Raw genomic sequence first — 19,659 nt, 5'->3', positions numbered from 1 at the left:
CGTGAAAATGACTTTTCACGCATTTTCACGGTCCAGAAATAATGTTCATCTGATCGAAATTTGAGGTATATAAGCACCTTTAGGTTGTGGCTACGAATATCCACAAAAAAACATCAAGAGATTTGCTCCTGTACGGTCTTTGGATCCTTTAGGAACGGCTCTGGGAGGAATGTCGGGACCGTAACGCCCAGCATACTTCGACAGAGACATGGTGTGAGCTTTGAGCTCAGTGACATTTGCAATACAGAGGTAGGGTTTGATTTCAGAGTAAACCAAGAAGCTGAGATCAAATTTGTTGACTATATAAGTAATAATTACCCTGACTATGAGGTCATCTATACGGATGGCTTTTACTCTTAGACGAGGGATAGGACGAGCGCTAGTTTCTTTGTTCTATGTTGGAATTTCCGCCAGGGAACGAGATTGCTTGGCTGCTTTACGTCGCAGGTCACTGAGATCACAGCAATCTGTCAAGCTGTAAAATATGTCAATGTCACTCGAGTAGAGAAAGCACTGATTTGTACGGATTCTCTGAGGGTGATTGATAAACTCACAAATCGCTTAGAGAATTCGGCCCCAGCCCCACAATTCATGAGATAGTCAATAACATAATTAGTTTGAAATAGGCAGTAGGGTCAAATTGTATAAGGAGGATATCAAATATATAGGCCTAAGCAGAATGAAATCTCTAATCATAAATCTTAAGCTTTTACGATTAGAGATTTCATTCTGCTTAGGTCTTATGATATCAAAAGATTTCAATTCTGCAAAAAAATTGTACTGGACATTCTTTGATTCATCTAGAACCAAGCATAAATATTTCAATTATGTCGCCGTGAAAACGAAAAAACCGTGGTTTGCGGGTTACGGCCTGGAAAGAAGGAAGATTAACCTGGTCACCAGACTAAGGACGGGTCACGTTTGTGTGGGTGAACATTTTGCCAAGGTAGGGTGGAACATTTCCCAAGAGTGCAAATGTGGGTTGGTAATCATCTCAATTATGCATTATGTAAGAGACTGCAAACTATTCGACGACAACAGAAAGTCATTTCTAAAGTTTTTTTAAAATTCAAATCCAAGGAATTCACTCAGCCACTGTGGGATTTATTGATATTCAATTCATAGATGGAAGTGGTTAAGGAAACTGCGAATCTGTTCAAGGTTGAGGGTATAATTATTTAAAATATAGAAATTAAGTTCAAATCAGTTAATCTAATTAGTTATAAGTGGTGTGGGTAAAATTTTAAAATTTTTGTGTTTTCAAAGGCATATATGACCAATAGTAATAACTGGTGCTGGGTATTTAAATGATTTGTTGCAACACAAGTATATTTCCCGGAGTCGCAAATCTCTCTTCCTGCTTCTTGCAACAAGTAGCCGGCGTGATTTTGTCGTCTGCCAATTAGTTTCTCGACGCGCCACATCTTTAGTAGGCGCGCATAATTTAATTCAAACTTACGAAACTAATTAATTTATCTATAATATTAGAGGGTCACCGGGAACAGCATATTTAAAATAAATTTAATAAAATAAAAACTATTATGATCGTTACAATTGAAACAAGAGAGAAGAGTAAACTGTCGATAAGGGTATAGAGTAGAAAGAATAGGAAAGAACGTTCAAAAAGGAGAGAGTAGGAGACACTGAGGTGAGTGGATATATTATTTAATACACTATTTGATTCACATTGAATTGGCATCAGATAAATTTTAAAATACGGTTTTTAAGTAATGAAAATTAATCGCAGCTTCAGGATGTTAAATTGACAAGATCTAGTTATAAGACCACTGATTCACATAATTATTTGATAATAACAGAAGGTGCCAGTGGAATAGAGGGCCTGGTATTTCCCTAGTGCAATAAACTAGCTTTTAAAATTAGTTTATCACTGTAAATAATTATGAATACATTATTTGTTAAATTCTTTAAATAAACCAATAATGCCAGATCAATAACAAATGTAATTAATCATTATTAAATATTTAGAAAAACTATTCTGATAGTCTCCGTAGTAAATTACTTTAATATCAGAATTCAGATTCATTTGAGCCTTCGAATTATTTTTTTTTTTGAGCCAACAGGATTTAGAATTAATAGTGGATTATGTATTAATAGATTGGTTCCGTGAAACAATTACAATTAATTTTTAAAAAACTCTTCTGCTATATTGGGTCATTTACAATTTTTATCAGATTTCTCTTGATGAAAGTAATAAAACAGGCATTGAGAATGCAGAACTTGAATAGAAGGGCGTACTCCTGTTTCTAAATACATATAGTAGTATATTGAGAAATCGTGTATAGAGAACATGTAACCGCAGTCGCTCCTTTCATTCATTGGCATTACTATTTATGAATTTAACCTTGAAAATAAAATAGGAAAATTAAATTAATTAAATAACTAAATTAAATTACTTTGTAGCAATGAGTGGCGTTCGAATTTATGTGATTTAAAAATTGAAAATGAAAAATTAAATTATTATATGCTAAGAATTTCTAAAGTAAAACCCTACAGAGAGGGTTCGATAGATTTTTGTCATTCTTATACGTTTCAATAGTCTATGATTCTGTGATAAATACAAGTAAATAGTTTTCCGAAATTGTAATATTTGTAAAAGTTATTAACGGTCAAAGTATTTTGTAGCGTTTTAGTAAATAGTCAATTACTCGCGATCAGATGAATCAATTTTAATAAAAATTGGAGGAGAGCTTAATGAGAAATCGTACTTGAGATAAATGATAAAAAATTTAATTAAAAAATATAATTTGTATTTGTGATAAATTAACGTGTTATTATTAAATAAATAAAATTTAAAGTGTAAAATGTTCGCGTAAGTGAGTTTGACAGGTTAGGGAATTTTCTAGTGACATCCAAATTGATAGTCGATAAAGAAGTTGAGCCGCCGACTTTGCACGGTAGGTGGCAGCATTCATACTTTCTCCTTTTTAAAAATTCTCTTTTTCAATTGTAAATAGAAAAATTAATTAATTAATAAGTTATATAGTTCCTATGTTGTCATTTTTTTTAACAATTGAATTTCTGAAGATTGTTTAATGAGATAAATTTATATTAAAAATAAATAATAATAAAATAAAGAAAGATAAAAAAAGTTTTCTTTATTAAAATTATGATTAAATTAATTTAATTGAATTTAATTAAAAAACAACAAATTGAATCGATTATACAAGTTTAATTTATCTCATTAAACAATCTTCAGAAATTCAATTGTTAAAAAAATGACAACATAGGAACTATATAACTTATTAATTAATTAATTTTTCTATTTACAATTGAAAAAGTGAATTTTTAAAAAGGAGAAAGTATGAATGCTGCCACCTACCATGCAAAGTCGGCGGCTCAACTTCTTTATCGACTATCAATTTGGATGTCACTAGAAAATTCCCTAGCCTGTCAAACTCACTTACGCGAATATTTTACACTTTAAACTTTATTTATTTAATAATAACACGTTAATTTATCACAAATACAGCACAAATCTATCAATAAATACATTTATTATTCAATTCAATTACACTTTTCCACAGTTTCCACTCAGTTTCTACACAATTTTCACTCCAACTAAATGTTTAACCAATGTGTAACGAATGTACAACGAATTCAGCGTACATTCCGATTTCGAGATCCGCCAGGGGTCCCTTGAGAGTAGTTTATACTAATCAACAGCTCACTTCACTTTCGTGCTTTCTCTCTCATTCTCATGCGAGTAATACAGTAAGATTATTTGACTATGAATCACCCCCAATATAGTGTTAAAGTTTATGAAGACTTTAGTATATTTTAATTTAGAAATATGCAACCCGGTTTACAGAGAAGTTTGAAAAAAACATTGAACAGGAGTCATTTTTAAATTTGCCGCTTGAAATTGGATGCGCGCGATGATTTAAGTCATCACGTGATAGCAGAAAAGGCAAGTTGGAAACCATTTTGGTTATACGAAATCAAAACATAACCCCAAATAATCATCGTATTTGACATTATTAATAAAAAACAAATAGAAATAAAAAATAAATAGTCATTAAAACATTATAATAATGATAAAAAAGTTAAAATAAAAATTTAGTGAAAAAGTGTTTGGCAATTTTATCTACATAGTGTGATGTGGAAGAGAAATATTATGTGTCTGAAACAATGTTTGTCGGAATTATTTATTTATTTATCATAAAATAGAGTCCGATTGTATTCTTTCAAATCAGCAAGTAAATGATTAACTCATAATTTCAGTTGTATAGTTTCTAACCGTATTTTTTTCGTTGTTTTCGAATAAATAAATACACTAAAACGTCAATCGAGAACAGACGAATGTGCAGTGCTGTTCTCGATTGACGCGATTTTTATCGCTCGAAAATAAAAACACTCAGGGCCGTATGAAGGGCCTTACGCAACAATGTGAATTCTATCTAGGGGATTTTCACTAGTGGGGCACTGAATCCACCTTAAATTTAAAAATCACAAGTACGACTTTGGCGTCAGTCATAACCTAAATTCTACCCGCTTCCCCACTTCCCTTCAAGTGTTCCCTTGCTCTGTTCTCGACTGACGTGTTCTCGATTGACGTTCTAGTGTAATTTATTGTGAATTAGGTCAAAATTTCTTGTAGAATACCTTGTGACACTGTTCACTTTATACTAATTTTTAATCAAATTCTTTAGAGTTTATCCATTTTTCAATTAAAAAATTTTTTTTCAATAAATAATTCCTACAAACATTGTTTCAGACACATAATCATAATCATAATCAGACAATATTTCTCTTCCACATCACACTATGTAGATAAAATTGCCAAACACTTTTTAACTAAATTTTTATTTTAACTTTTTTATCATTATTATAATCTTTTAATGACTATTTATTTTTTATTTCTATTTGTTTTTTATTAATAATGTCAAATACGATGATTATTTGGGGTTATGTTTTGATTTCGTATAACCAAAATGGTTTCCAACTTGCCTTTTCTGCTATCACGTGATGACTTAAATCATCGCGCGCATCCAATTTCAAGCGGCAAATTTAAAAATGACTCCTCTTCAATGTTTTTTTCAAACTTCTCTGTAAACCGGGTTGCATATTTCTAAATTAAAATATACTAAAGTCTTCATAAACTTTAACACTATATTGGGGGTGATTCATAGTCAAATAATCTTACTGTATACTTCACTCTTTTGAAAAATGTATAAATAACCTAACTTTTCTATTTTAAAACGTTGTAATTCAAAAATTAGCATGGATACCCCTACTAAATTTTTTGTACATTATTCTATTAATTCTATTCTACAATACACTAGTTTTTAAAAAAAATTTATAGAAATCTTTTTAAGAAATAAAATTAAATGTATCACTGTTGCATGTTTAGGATCCTATGTTAATTGTTCCAACTTTGAACCCGAATATCTTAGTTTCTACCATGGATAGAGGTACTCAGTTTTTTACCACTTATAAATTACACAAAAAGGAATATTTTTGCAAAGTTTAAGAAAAATTCATGGAAAATTTAGAACGCCCTTAAAATCTATCCGATTTTGTATATGAGAATCAAAATAATTATTTTAAAAATGAATTTTAAATCTACTTTGAAAACAGGATTAAACCTGATAAAATTCACATTTGTTTTTACCACATTCAGCCCGCGTTCGAGCAGACATCAAAAGTACGTTTATACAATAAAATATATTAATTTCGTATTTGGGTTTGTCAATACATATACATATTATTGTGGATCCCTTTGGATTAAGATTTCTATTTTCTAAATTTGTATTGTTTCTGATTAATTCCAGAGTTTCCAAATCAAAATTCTGGATTCATTTCGAGTACAGATATTTAACCTTTGTGGACTTAATTTAAATTATGTGGCACAAATTCTGAACTCAATACCCATTAAAAAAAACTAATTCAGATGAATTGAAATGAATTAACTATTTTGGCAAGAATTGAAACAAATTAAAGCGCAAAAGTTTGTTCATTGAATTAGTGTGAGTATACAGTTTGGAAGTTGAATTCAGAAGAATTGCAACATAGCTCCAATTCAAATTTGTCGCTAAGCGGAATTCACTGAAGTCCAGGGTGTATTTATTTCAATTCATTTGAATTAGTTTTTATTTGCTGGGTATAGATTATGAATTTTAACCACAGAAAAAAAGGTGGGTAAAAAGTTGTAAAGATAGAGGATAAAAGTCGTTAGGATACAGGGTAAATGATAAATTTGTGATGGATAAAAATGTTACTAAAATATTACTAGAAAAATGGATGTCATATTTGAGTAAACTGGCTAATTTTAATAAAAATATTAGTAATTTTACACTTAACTTATTAAATCCATAAATTTTATATAAATAAGTAATTGCATGTGGAAATATTTTGCCTATAATTATTGTCTATTAAATATTAATAAAAATATCTTTGACTAATACAACTGACAGCTGACGACAGTGCGTAAATAATCAGAATTGGGAAATTACAACTCAACGTCTGTATAGTTGCACGAAAGCAGAGTTGGGTAGTAACTGAATTTTTTGTGCATATTAGACTGTGTCAGTTCATCGAGATATTTCGAGTTTAAGATATGACGTCAGAGGCCTGGAGGGACAACAAACAGACGACACAATGTTATTCTTACGGGGAAGAAAATTTGTTTCCACTTTCATCAATTTTATTCATACTTTAAACACGGAAAACGCTTGTTGACATATAATAAAATTAAAATGTGTGTTGATAATTAATTTTGTTATATATTTGATTCATTTGCATTGATAGATTCTCTGAATTCGTGATAAAATATAAATATTGAGGTTAGAAAAGTTTGTTTACTAATCACATTTTACATTTTAACATTATTAAGCAATATCCAGTATACATGTTATTAAAAAAGATATAAAATATATATTTTAAGTGGGAATTACCGCAGCAGTAAAAGATTTCAAGTTAGTAAACAAACACCCCTAACCTCAAAATTTATATTTTATCACGAATTAAGAGAATCTATCAATGCAATTGAATCAAAAATATAACAAAATTAATTATCAACACACATTTTAATTTTATTATATGTCAACAAGCGTTTGCCGTGTTTAAAGTATGAATAAAATTGATGAAAGTGGAAGCAAATTTTCTTCCCCGTAAGAATAACATTGTGTCGTCTGTTTGTTGTCCCTTCAGGCCTCTGACGTCATATCTTGAACTCGAAATATCTCGATGAACTGACACAGCCTAATATGCACAAAAAATTCAGTTACTACCCAACTCTGCTTTCGTGCAACAATACAGACGTTAAGTTGTAATTTCCCAGTTCTGATTATTTACGCACTGTCGTCAGCTGTCAGTTGTATTAGTCGAAGATATTTTTATTAATAGACAATAATTATAGGCAAAATATTTCCACATGCAATTACTTATTTATATAAAATTTGTGGATTTAATAAGTTAAGTGTAAAATTACTAATATTTTTATTAAAATTAGCCAGTTTACTCAAATATGACATCCATTTTTCTGGTAATATTTTAGTAACATTTTTATCCATCACAAATTTATCCTTTACCCTGTATCCTAACGACTGTTATCCTCTATCTTTACAACTTTTTACCCATCTTTTTTTTTGTGACTCGACTAACATAAGATTGTTGCTGATTGATTGTGGATTTTGTACAAATACGGAGTAATCTTGAACCTTTTTTGGATTAAATATTGTAACGTGAAGTATTTTTTAGTCAGGGGATTTGAAAAGCAGGGCACTCGGAGTGTGTTGGCGAATGCCAGAGTTACATGGTACAGAAGACCCTAGGCACCATGGTCACTCTTGTTTCATGCTCGTTAAAACCCTACCGGAAGGCTGGTACTGGATTGGTACTGGGAAATTGGAACTGAGATCTCAGTACCAACTCAGTACTAATTTGGTGCATTTTGGTACTGAAATGGAACTGGAAAATTTACCTGCGAAAAGGGTCGAGTTACCATTAATACCCTCATAAAAGTGAAAAGCGACTAGCTTTTTCAATATGTTTAAACTAAAACTTTATATTTATTTCAATATTATATTTGTTTTTCATGGATTTATATTATTTTCATACATTATTATGCATATGATATTTCCTTTGTCAGCTAAATTCAAAAATGATGTCCATTTTTTTATCAAACTTAAGGTATACGAGATAAATTATAACTTTTTTAAATGTAATTATTTTATGATAAATTTTAGATATTCATAATCTGGAAATATTAACGAATCTGAATATATATTTTTTAAAGTTGAGTTATTAAAATTACAAATTTTTTAAGCAATAAAACTCGGGTTAAAATTTTAATCCTTCAACAAAGGACCTAGGGATCTATTGTTCAAGGAGGGATTGCAATATAATTTCCAAACTTAACAGAAATTTTCTACAAACTATTATGTTTTTTTTTGCTGTTTTACACGTATATCGTGAGAGACGGTTTGTTGATCTTATATACCTTTAAAACTATTGTTAAAGTACTTTAAAAATGTCTTCTTATGGGTTATCAGGTAGTGGTACTGAAGTGGAACTCAAGCCAAGTCCAATTCAGTACCATTCCAGTACCACTCTTTCGGTAGGGAAGACACGAAATTTTAATTAATCTAATTTAATAATTCATATTAGAAATAATCATCAAAGAATTATGTTATTGTTACTCGGATTCACCCGACATTGCCCCTTATAAAAAATAATCATCTCATGTTCATTTAAAATAATAAAATTTATTTAATTGTCGATATGAAGACGATTGGCGCCGAACAACTGTAAAGTCTTATTAAATTATCAAACTTGTTTTAAAATATTAATTTTACTTTAAATCTGCTATTCCTGCACCATACATTAGTCCTTCTATTCCTCTTATTCTTCATAAGTCAAATCATAAATTCACAAAGGTATTTCCTCAGCGACGCCGTTACCAACCAGCTTCGCTACTCGGAGCAAGCTTAATTCATTGCTTGTAGCACAGACAGATCATCGAATATTGCTGTAAAAACTTTTTCAGCATACTTTTGAATACATAAACTGACTATTTATACAAAACAAAAAAACATTCCATTTTTTGAACCTTCTAATGTGATTTCCCCACTTAAGAATTGTTGATATTTTTTTTGTCAATCCCTATATGCATGGAAGAGCAATATAATGATGGTCATTGACATTGTTGCAAACTGTCGTGGGTTGATAAATTGTTATCAGACATTTTGCACCTAAGAATAGATAACATGGTTTTTTGCAATAAGTCTTTGGGGTAATTATTGCTAATCAAAATGTTCTTAAATTTATAGTTTAATTTAAAACCCTAAAGGAAGTGGTTGGTTTTTGATACCAATTAGTTAATAATTTATTGTTATCTTTTATAACCGTGATGTCCAAATAATTAATAGTGTTATTAAACCCTTTTTCCAGTGTGAACTGAATTTTTTTAATTACAAGTGTTAAATGTATTTAAAATTATGTCAGCAGTGTGGTTATCAGGTACGTCCATGAAAATTTGTTAACATACCTGAAGCAAAAGGGTAATTGAAAAGATAATTTGTCGATAGCTTCTTTATCTAATTGTAAGTCATTCATAACAATATCCGATATAATGGAATGAGAAGACACCATGGAAAGACCTGACTTTTCTTTGTATGATACGCCTTTAAAATTAAAAAATGAATTGTTGATGCATGTTCTCATTCCGTTTCTAAATTTCGTTGAGGAAAATTTTTGTATTCTCTTGGAAGAGAATTACAAAAACTAATTATACTATTAATTATTTGGACACCACGGTTATAAAAGGCAACAATAAATTAAAGAACAATTTCAAAAATTATTTTCACACCTTTTGGTCCCTTGAAATCCAATATACGTGGGTTTCACTGTAGTAATTTTGTTTAATTTGGGGTAAGTGTATCAATTACGGCGCGTTCATAAAAAATAACTATTATTACTATTATATTTAATATAACTGTTGCAATATGATTTAAAAAAATTATTTTAATATTTTTTGATACAATTACTAATAAAGATGAACATTTAAACAATTATTAATTTAATTATTTGAGATCAAATTTTTTCCCTCGCCGTAATTGAAACGGGACGCATGAATATTCCCTTCATTAGACTTAACGGAATTTTTGTTGTGTCGAATTTACATTTAGTAAAATTTTAAAAAAGAGATTTTATAATGAGCCCAATTTTAATAACAAAAAATTTTTATTTAACAAAATTCTGATTTTGTAGAATTTTTATTTAACTGAACTTAGAAAAAGCAGATTTTCTAATATATCGAATTTTCAAATAACATAATTTCCATTTAACAAAATTGATATCCAGAAAAATTTTTACTTATCAGAATTGTTCTTTTGTCGAATTTCTATTTATCCGAACATTCACTTAAAAAGTATTTTTATTAAAAGAATTTCCAACTAAAAGAATTTCTATATAACAAAATTTTTATTTAACAAAAGTTTTATTCAAAAAATGTCTATACAATCTAATTTTTATTTAATAGTATTGTCATTTAACAGAAATTCTTCTTAGCTAAATTTTTAAGACAGAGAATTTCTATTTCACCGATACTTTATTTGACCGAAGTGTCACTTATTCGAATTTTCATTAGATAGAAATGTTAAAACGCCGAATTTCCACTTGGTATACAAATTTCAGCAGGAGTTTTAAAATCAACCAATCATAATTTTCTTAATAATTTTTAATTGGTTGATTTTAAAACTCCCGCTGAAATATGTATACTAAGTGGAAATTCGGCGTTTTAACATTTCTATCTAATGAAAATTCGGATAAGTGACACTTCGGTCAAATAAAGTATCGGTGAAATAGAAATTCTCTGTCTTAAAAATTTAGCTAAGAAGAATTTCTGTTAAATGACAATACTATTAAATAAAAATTAGATTGTGTAGACATTTTTTGAATAAAACTTTTGTTAAATAAGAATTTTGTTATATAGAAATTCTTTTAGTTGGAAATTCTGTTAATAAAAATACTTTTTAAGTGAATATTCGGATTAATAGAAATTCGACAAAAATAAAAAATGATAAATAAAAATTCTTTTTTATGTTCTAAATATCAATTTTGTTAAATGGAAATTATGTTTTTTGAAAATTCGATATATTAGAAAATCTGCTTTATCTAAGTTCAGTTTAATAGAAATTCTACAAAATCAGAATTTTGTTAAATAGAAATTTTTCATGATTAAAATTGGACTCATTATAAAATCTCTTTTTTAAAATTCTACTGAATGTAAATTCGATAATTTTTAATTTGACACAACAAAAATTCCGTCAAGTCTAATGAAGGGAATATTTATGCGTCCCATTGAAACATTTTTAAGATTTCCATCGGCTCCAATTATGGTGGGCAAAGTATCTTCAAAATACAGGTAATTTTGGTCACCGTAATTGACACACCGAAACTGATGCAAACGCGCCCTAATAGAAAATTACGATTAGTTTTAATTTCTCATATTTGTTTAAATAATAGATTTTTATAAAGTTAAATTTTTTTTTTATATCTAAGTAACATAACCTTTTTGTTTAATAAGTCTTAAATTGACTTTATACAATAGATATGTCGAATTTTCTATTTCAAAGGTGTTTTGACTCGAATTGCGCCGCAATTAGTGCATTTACCCTAAATACGAAATATAAGTAGTCATTCTGTTGAAATAAAATTCAATTACAAAATTACTACTTAATAGAAATTCGTTGAAGTAAAAAGTCTACTATATTATCAAAATCGTGGAAATTCGAAAGGTTTTGTAACATTACACTTTTTTGTTGACAAGTTCTTAATAATATATAAAAATTTATCATTTTATAAAATTTGATTGTATGAAATTCAGAAATTTAAGTAAATGAGTTTTGTGAAAAATTCGTGCCCCTAATTTTACCACATTTAAAAATATCAAATTTTCTCGATGTAACTTTTTGTGAAACACTTTTGTGAGAAGTAAATCATTAAGAAATATAATAATTCATTTTAAAAACATTTAGATAACTACAATAAATTTATTATTTGATTGGATATTAATATATATATATATATATATATATATTTCTTTATTCTGGAGGTCAGAATACACACACTGAATTACAGAGTAAAGAAAAAATTTCTAATGTTCCATAATCGTGAAAGTAGGTATGCGGAACAATTAAATGACTGAAAGAGAATGTTTCTATAAGTAATTTACTAAAAAGATGCTTTTTATTACATACAATTGGATCGGAAATAAGTAACGGTTTTGGGAGAAAGTTTATACGATAAATAATTTTATAGGTCATTTCTCATAATTTTTTTTAGCACTGTTTTGACAAAAATGTAAACTGACACATATAGTTCAGTCTACTACATATTTGACAAACGAAGCAATAAACACCATTATAATGAGGGTAGCTACTTTTGGTACATTTTTTTAAACTACATTCAAGATTTTAATTAATTTCAATTAATGTCATAATAATGATATAATTAATTAAAATTTTAAATGAATATCAAAAATTTATAAATTATATTGATAAAAATATAAATTGTTGTAATTATAATTTTTTGAAAATTAAAAAATTCGACGATCTCAAAGCAGAGACAAAAAAATTTTTATTTTAGTATTTATTTAAAATCGTTGTAATTAAAAAAAACAGTTCAATTTTTAATAAACAAAAAATAAGCTTTTTTATATTTCCAGTTTAATATTTATTAATATTATTAATTCTTTGTCTTATTTCGAAATTTCCTATTTAATTCCAAGAATCTTTCATGAATATTTTTAATTCTAGTGGAATATTTGGAATATGCTGCTGGAACATAATTTGCAATATTTTACTAGATAATTTTATAACTTTTACACAGATTATTTCAATATTTATTCCTATGAATAAATTGAAATAATTTACAAGAATTAATTCAAAAACATAAACGAAAAATATTTTTAAAATGTTCCAAAGGAATATTCCTTTAACATTGATTGAATATTTTAAGAAAATTCCTGAGAAATAATTCCTGCAAATTTATGAGAAACATTTTTAAAATATTACCATTTTATATAAAAATCGTTGCAGTGTCTTATATGTTACATTAAACAATTGAAATAAATAAGCACAAATGACCTTGACCTCATTAAGAAAAATAATGGGGAAACTTCTTTGATGTAAAAAATAAAGATTTTGATCGCGATAATTTAATCAAATCGTCACGCTTGCAGATCTATTCACAACTTGATTAAAAGCCTGAAAAGAAAAGTATATATAAATATTAAAACGCCTTTAATCTTATTAAAATTTCTTCTATTTATGTGAGCCAAATAAACCAGATAAAAAATTTAAAAAGTTCCTAAGCTTTCTTTAAATGAATTTTAAAAATAAAATATGAATAGTTACAGGAAAATTAAGACCGCGTTTAATCAGAACTTATTTACTAACAATTGTTTTGGAACAGTCGATTTGAGTTTTAAAAAAATCGAGGAAAGATCGAACAACTGTTGAGAAACAGGATGCAGATCTGAAGTGACAGGTTACAACCTACTTTAAAAATTGAACATCCGAGAGGACAATGTTATCATTACCATATCCCTGAGATTAAAGGGGACATCTGTAATAAAATTAATGGAATACTCCGTAAAGGTACAATCAACAGTGATTGATCACAGTCAGTTAGCAGCAATAGTGATTAATCGAATCCTATTGTTATGGTTCAAAAAAAAACCAGAAAGAAATTACAGATTGTGTTTTGATTTCCGTAAATTAAACTCTATCAATTCAAAAGATCACTCTTTGTAATACATCAGTCACGTTCAAAGGGTTTATGTATACTGTGATTACACCAGACCTTAAAACTTTTGTCATCAATTATTTAGATTTTTGTTTGTTTGTTTGATTGTTTCGAAGACGTTTGATAAACATTTATATAATCTGAACCTAGTGCTGCATATAGAGTATCTTGGATTTATAGTAAACGAAAAGGGATTCCAGATTGATGATGATGAGATATATCCGATTCAAAAATTTCTTACATCAAAATAAAATTAAGCATTTACAGATGCTAACTGATATATAGAAGTATCTATAGAAGTACCTCATATAGAAGTTTTATCTCACATTTCGACGAATTAATTGAACCATTGCACAAATTACTGAGGAAGGGCATTCCTTGGAATGTATACCTTTTCAGCTTAAAACTAAATAGTAAACAATTATTGCACTCTACTACTTAAAAAAACGAGTAAAAACGGGTAAAGAACGTATAAAAGTAGAACCGTTATGTACGGAAACATTACATAGAAATCAGTTTTGTACCGATTCCTTGAACGAATTTTATATGAATTTTATATTGATATCCATGCGAATTTCCTTGCAAAATTTAAATAAACTAATTTTATTTACAATTCATATATACATTTTGTATACGAAAGACCATTCCAAAACGCCACACGAATTTCAATTGAAATTTCGTAGAAAAACTGCAGGAATCTCTATCGAAATTCATCCGAAAATCGCCTTAAAAAAATTTCATCTAGCTAATACAAACAATTAATAAAATGTAAAAAATACACAGAAAATTAAAAGGGCATTAAAATAAGCTGCAACGCTTATTATTTTTAATGGAAAATTTAATTAAAATGGATTATTAATCCATTTTGGTATTAAAATAAGCAAAATTGAATTAAAATAATAAGCGTTGCAGCTTATTTTAATGCCTTTTAATTTTCAGTGTAAACAAGTTAATCTTTAAAGCGAACAATATGATCACCTATAAGTTTAGGTTCGAATTACCATTCGGTCCAATAAATTTTGGATCAAATACCTGTTGGATCTAATTTTCATTGGAATGAATTAGCATTTGGTCCATTGACTTTTCAATCAAATAGCCGCTTAATATAATTTCCATCAAAATCAATTACCATTCGGACCATTGACTTTTTGATCAAATATCCTTTCAATCCGTTCAAACCAATTACCATTCAGTTCATTGACTTTTCGATTGAATTTACATTCTAACAAATTACCATTCCGACCATAGTCTTTTTATTTACTATACATGAATTGAGATACTCTACCGTCGGAAATTAGCGGTACGAACGACGTTCGGGCAAAGAAAAATCGCTGTTGCAATTTATTTAACATATTTTAATTTTGAAAATTGATAGAAACTTGCACGGAGAAAAAGAAAAAGTAATTTTTACTACTTTCAGAGTAAAACTGGACCAACTCGAAGTTTCTGCGCATCTCTGGCAATTTTTACTCCAAAAATAGTAAAATTTATTATTTCTGTAGTAAATTTTACTGTTTCCGTAGTAAGTTTTACTACACGGAGAGAAATAGATGGTAAGAACTTATGATCTTAAGATGGTAAAAAGTAGATATTATCCGGTACTATCATTATGCTACTCAGTACTATCAAAGATGTTACAAAAAGTATGGTTATGTTACCCACTACAATCAAGATGTTACTTCGAACAATCTGGATAGTAACTGATAGAATCTAGATTGCTGTCCGTATATGTAAGATCAAATATGGTACCTGGTACTATCTAGATAGTACCTCGTACCATCTATTTCTCTCCGTGTATTTCTAGAGTAAATTTTACTATTTTTGGAGTAAAAATTGCCAGAGATGCGCAGAAACTTCGAGTTGGTCCAGTTTTACTCTGAAAGTAGTAAAAGTTACTTTATAAAAGAAATCTTTTTTCTCCGTGTGGTTCTTTAATTGTTTTAAAGCTTATAAAATTCTGCGCCTATTGATATATAAATAGATATTTTTTTTATTTTCGAGAGATTTTATCACCTGAAAGGTATTAAAAAAAATTGATTAATTTTTCTAAAATCGTGCAATATTTTTGTGTGGCTCTATATTCTAGAGAAATTGAGAAAAAATTTAAAAACTCATACAATATAATCGTTAAAGTCTCAGCTTTTATTTAAGCTTTTAAAACTTAAAATACGTTCAATCCAAGAACCAAGTTTTTATCTATTTTCAAAATTAAAATATGTTAAATAAATTGCAGCAGCAATTTTTCTTTGCCCGCACGTCGTTAGTACCGACAACTTCTGACTGTAGTGTAGTACTGTTGTCCGACAAATGTAATATTTAAAGTTAAATTTAAGGGGTAAGATTATATAGTAAGAAAATTTAATATGATTAAAAAATGAATTCAAAAATTACTACCCTGGATAGTGATTTTGTTAACCTTAGCGTTATTTTGAAAATTTGTAGTCAGCCATTTTAAATTTCAAAAATCTGACGCCATATTCGTAATGAGCAACCCCAAAAACACCCGAGTAACAAGTTTTAAGAAAAACTGCCCATTTTTATAAATATTTCCGCTATATTGGATCCGCTAGTTTGAATTTTAAAGAAAAAATTTATTATTAAAATAAATTATTGAAATAGATTCTGTTTTACATGCTCTGGATGATGTTGCCCCTTAATGAATATTAAAATATTAAATAAAAATATCCATTTTAGTTAGATTTTTGAGTCTAGACTTTTGTCCACAACTCAGGAAACATTCAAATTGGTTATGTTTTATAATTTTTGATGAATTTAAAGTGATAGAAAATATTATAATGCACTAAATACTCTAAAATTATTTCGGAAGATAAATAAAAAAATGATGATCAGTTTATAGTTATGAAAGAACTGCCGAGCGCAAATAATTTCACATGAAGTCTAACGGAATTGGTAGTATGACAAGTAATACAGTTGAGAAAAGAAATATAATTAATATACAATAAAATCACTTACTTTTTTAATTTGTTTATAATTGATGAACCATGGAATCTTCATGTAAATTTAAATAATATCTTGAACTGAAATTTGAATTGATTTAATTACTGTAACTTGAAGATATAATTTGGGAGAATTTGAATATTTTGGAAGAATTTGAATAAGTGACTAAAAACTGAAGAAAGAATTAGAATTTAAATGATTTTGAATTAGCAGAAAGAACTTGTAATTATAACTCGGATAGGAACTAGAACTTGAGAAGAATTGGAACTGAAAACTGACTTTTTCTTTTGTTTTTCTATTGGTAACCTTTCTTAAATATTGTATTTATTATTGTAAAAGAGAACAAAACTATTACATTCTTTTGTGTTTAATAAAATGTATTGAAAAAATAGAAAAATTACTTTATTTATATACAAATCCAGATCCCGCGGTCTAAAAAAACCTCGTGTATAATTAAAAGTAATTTAAAAGCAAAGTTCCAATAAATTTTGAATAGATATTAAGTATTATGAATGTCAGAGTAGCAGTGAAGATTTCTTTTAGCTAAATAGAAAGGAAATTCTGCTGTTCATCAATTCATTTAATCACGTCATCTCAAAATATAAACAATTTTTTTCTTTTTCAGATATAACTCCAGATATTACAGATCAGACTTCAGCTCCATCTTTTTGGAGTTCACAAATAAAAACTGGCAACAAATTCGGAGAAAGTGACCCCGCTTATTTTGCTGATAGTTTAGTTCAATCGCATGCTGCAGCTAATGTTTTTCAAAGTGGATTTGGCGGTATTGACAATCTAGGAAGTCGAGGTGTCACAGTTAGACCACCTAGAACAAGACCGTTAGATTACAGTGAAAGAGCAACTGCTGAACTACGTAGAAATCCATCATTATCTGCTCCAGATGAGTGTGCACGTGCTTGCAGAGAAGGAGAACCACATAGAATTTGCTACTATCATTTCACTTTAGAAATGTATACTGTACTTGGGGCGTAAGTATTTCTAATAATGGTTATTTTTATTAGTTATAGTTCCTAAATCCGTTCACGCTCACAAAGTTTTATGTTACGACAATTTTCATCAATTACATAAAACTGTTTTTTTAAAGGGCTTGTCAAGTGTGCACACCTAATGCAACGAATACAGTTTGGAGTCACTGTCAATGTGTTCTTGCTGATGGTGTTGAAAGGGGAATCCTCACAGCAAACAGAATGATTCCCGGACCAAGTATACAAGTCTGTGAAGGCGATAAAGTTGTAATTGATGTTGAAAATCACATTGAAGGAATGGAAGTGACACTTCATTGGCATGGAATCTTCCAAAGAGGATCACAATATTACGATGGTGTACCTTTCGTTACTCAGTGCCCAATAATGCAAGGAACTACATTCAGGTAAAATAATTTTATAAATGATTATCTTCAGTCTATCATATACATTATGATTTTAGAAAACTCCTAGCAAAAAGCGAAGTAGGGTTTATTAAATTTTCACTTTTTAAAAGAAGAATTTAAAAAGAATATATTATTTAGAAACAAAAAGAACGATCCATAACAAAAAAATTTGTTCCTTTGGATCTTGGTAGCTTAGTGTCCCCTCTAACATTTACTTATTTACTTCGAAATAAACATGAAAAGAAACATGACAAAAAGTCTAAGAATTGGTCACAGTTGTGGTCAAGCGTTTTTTACAAGGTCTATAGTTGGAGAATTGTTACAATTATGTAACTCCTCTTTACAAAAAGGTAAGTATTGTTACGTCTCAAATAGAGAAATAACTAACGAAATAATATTTTATTTTATTTATGGCCGCTCGGTGATTCAGTGAATTCCTGTTTTATTTACAGAGCAGAAGGCTCTGAGCTAAGGGTACAGGAAAGAAAGAGAATAGTGATTTTTAATGACAAGGTTAAAAATTTATTTAGACAAAAATTTATAGTTATAAAATTGATTTTTGAGAGAGAGTATCCTGAAGTATTCTTCAAGTATTCAAGTTCAAGTATTCTTGAAATAAGGTGAAGTCAGCATTCCACTGCAACAAGGAATGTAAAGGTTACTACAAATTTTTATAAGGAGTTAGGAAGGATTTAGATAAAAAATATTACAACTTACCTTGAAAATTTAGATGTAAGATGTATGAAAAAGGACCACTGCTGTGTCCTAATTATGATAGGAACTTCTGGTACCAGATATAGTTTAAGAGCTCACAGAAAGGTTGACATAGACATAGAGATTCTTCTAAGTCGAACTTGAGTATGAAATCGAGCAGAGTAACAATGCTTGTACTAGATTTCGTATGTGACAAAGACGTGCTGATACCAAAATATGAACTGAACTAGCGGTTTCGGTGGCAATTTCTGAACTGGTACCAAATATGAAGTAGAAATAACGTGTATGATGAAAAGTTCTGAACTGAACTCTCCGTAAAAAAGTAGTCCTTTTATATCAAGTTTTCATAAGAGAGACTATAAAATTTTATTGTCTTGTGTTGCCCTAAAATTTGAAGCTAGTTCTATCTCTCTCTTTTTAATTAAGCCCAAAGAGGGTTTGTCTGATTATAATACAGAATTTAGAAAGAGCACACCTCTGTCATGGAATCGCAGGTGTAAGAGAGAAACACTACAGGGGTAGTACATGAGTATATTAGAAAGAGAGCGCCTTCGTGTCAAATCGCAGCTGTAGGAAAGGGACACTCGTTTATGCCCTTTTAAGGAAATACTGAGTTTCTCGCTTCCAATTATATATTTTTAGAAATACAATATATGAACGTACAAGGATACAAAACGCAGGGGTCTTTATATATAAAAGAAAAGATGATTATCCGCACGACAAAGGGGCGGGAGTTTTACATTTAAGTGAAAGGTATTTAGATGCGTGACAAAAACACGAGTGTTTGTCGTAGAGAAATACAACTCGGTATTGATTAAAAAAAATGA

The 19,659-nt window shown here is 28.9% G+C and overlaps 1 protein-coding gene across 2 annotated transcripts in view; it reads left to right on the top strand.

Annotated features, from left to right (window-relative positions):
- The window catches only part of LOC127287257 (uncharacterized), a 46,506-nt gene that overhangs the window by 12,351 nt on the left and 14,496 nt on the right, over nt 1–19,659 (top strand). For both annotated transcript variants that reach the window (XM_051314091.1, XM_051314090.1), the window contains 2 exons: nt 17,354–17,717; nt 17,834–18,118. In XM_051314091.1, coding sequence (XP_051170048.1) covers nt 17,354–17,717; nt 17,834–18,118 — 649 coding nt within the window. The remainder of the gene's footprint in view (nt 1–17,353; nt 17,718–17,833; nt 18,119–19,659) is intronic.

Source organism: Leptopilina boulardi, unplaced genomic scaffold (genome assembly GCF_019393585.1).
Source record: "Leptopilina boulardi isolate dan_hultmark-lab unplaced genomic scaffold, ZJU_Lbou_2.1 LbouV2_368, whole genome shotgun sequence".
Lineage (NCBI taxonomy): Eukaryota > Metazoa > Arthropoda > Insecta > Hymenoptera > Figitidae > Leptopilina > Leptopilina boulardi.
Note: the sequence above shows the minus strand (reverse complement) of the source record. Positions and strands in the feature narration are given on the sequence as shown.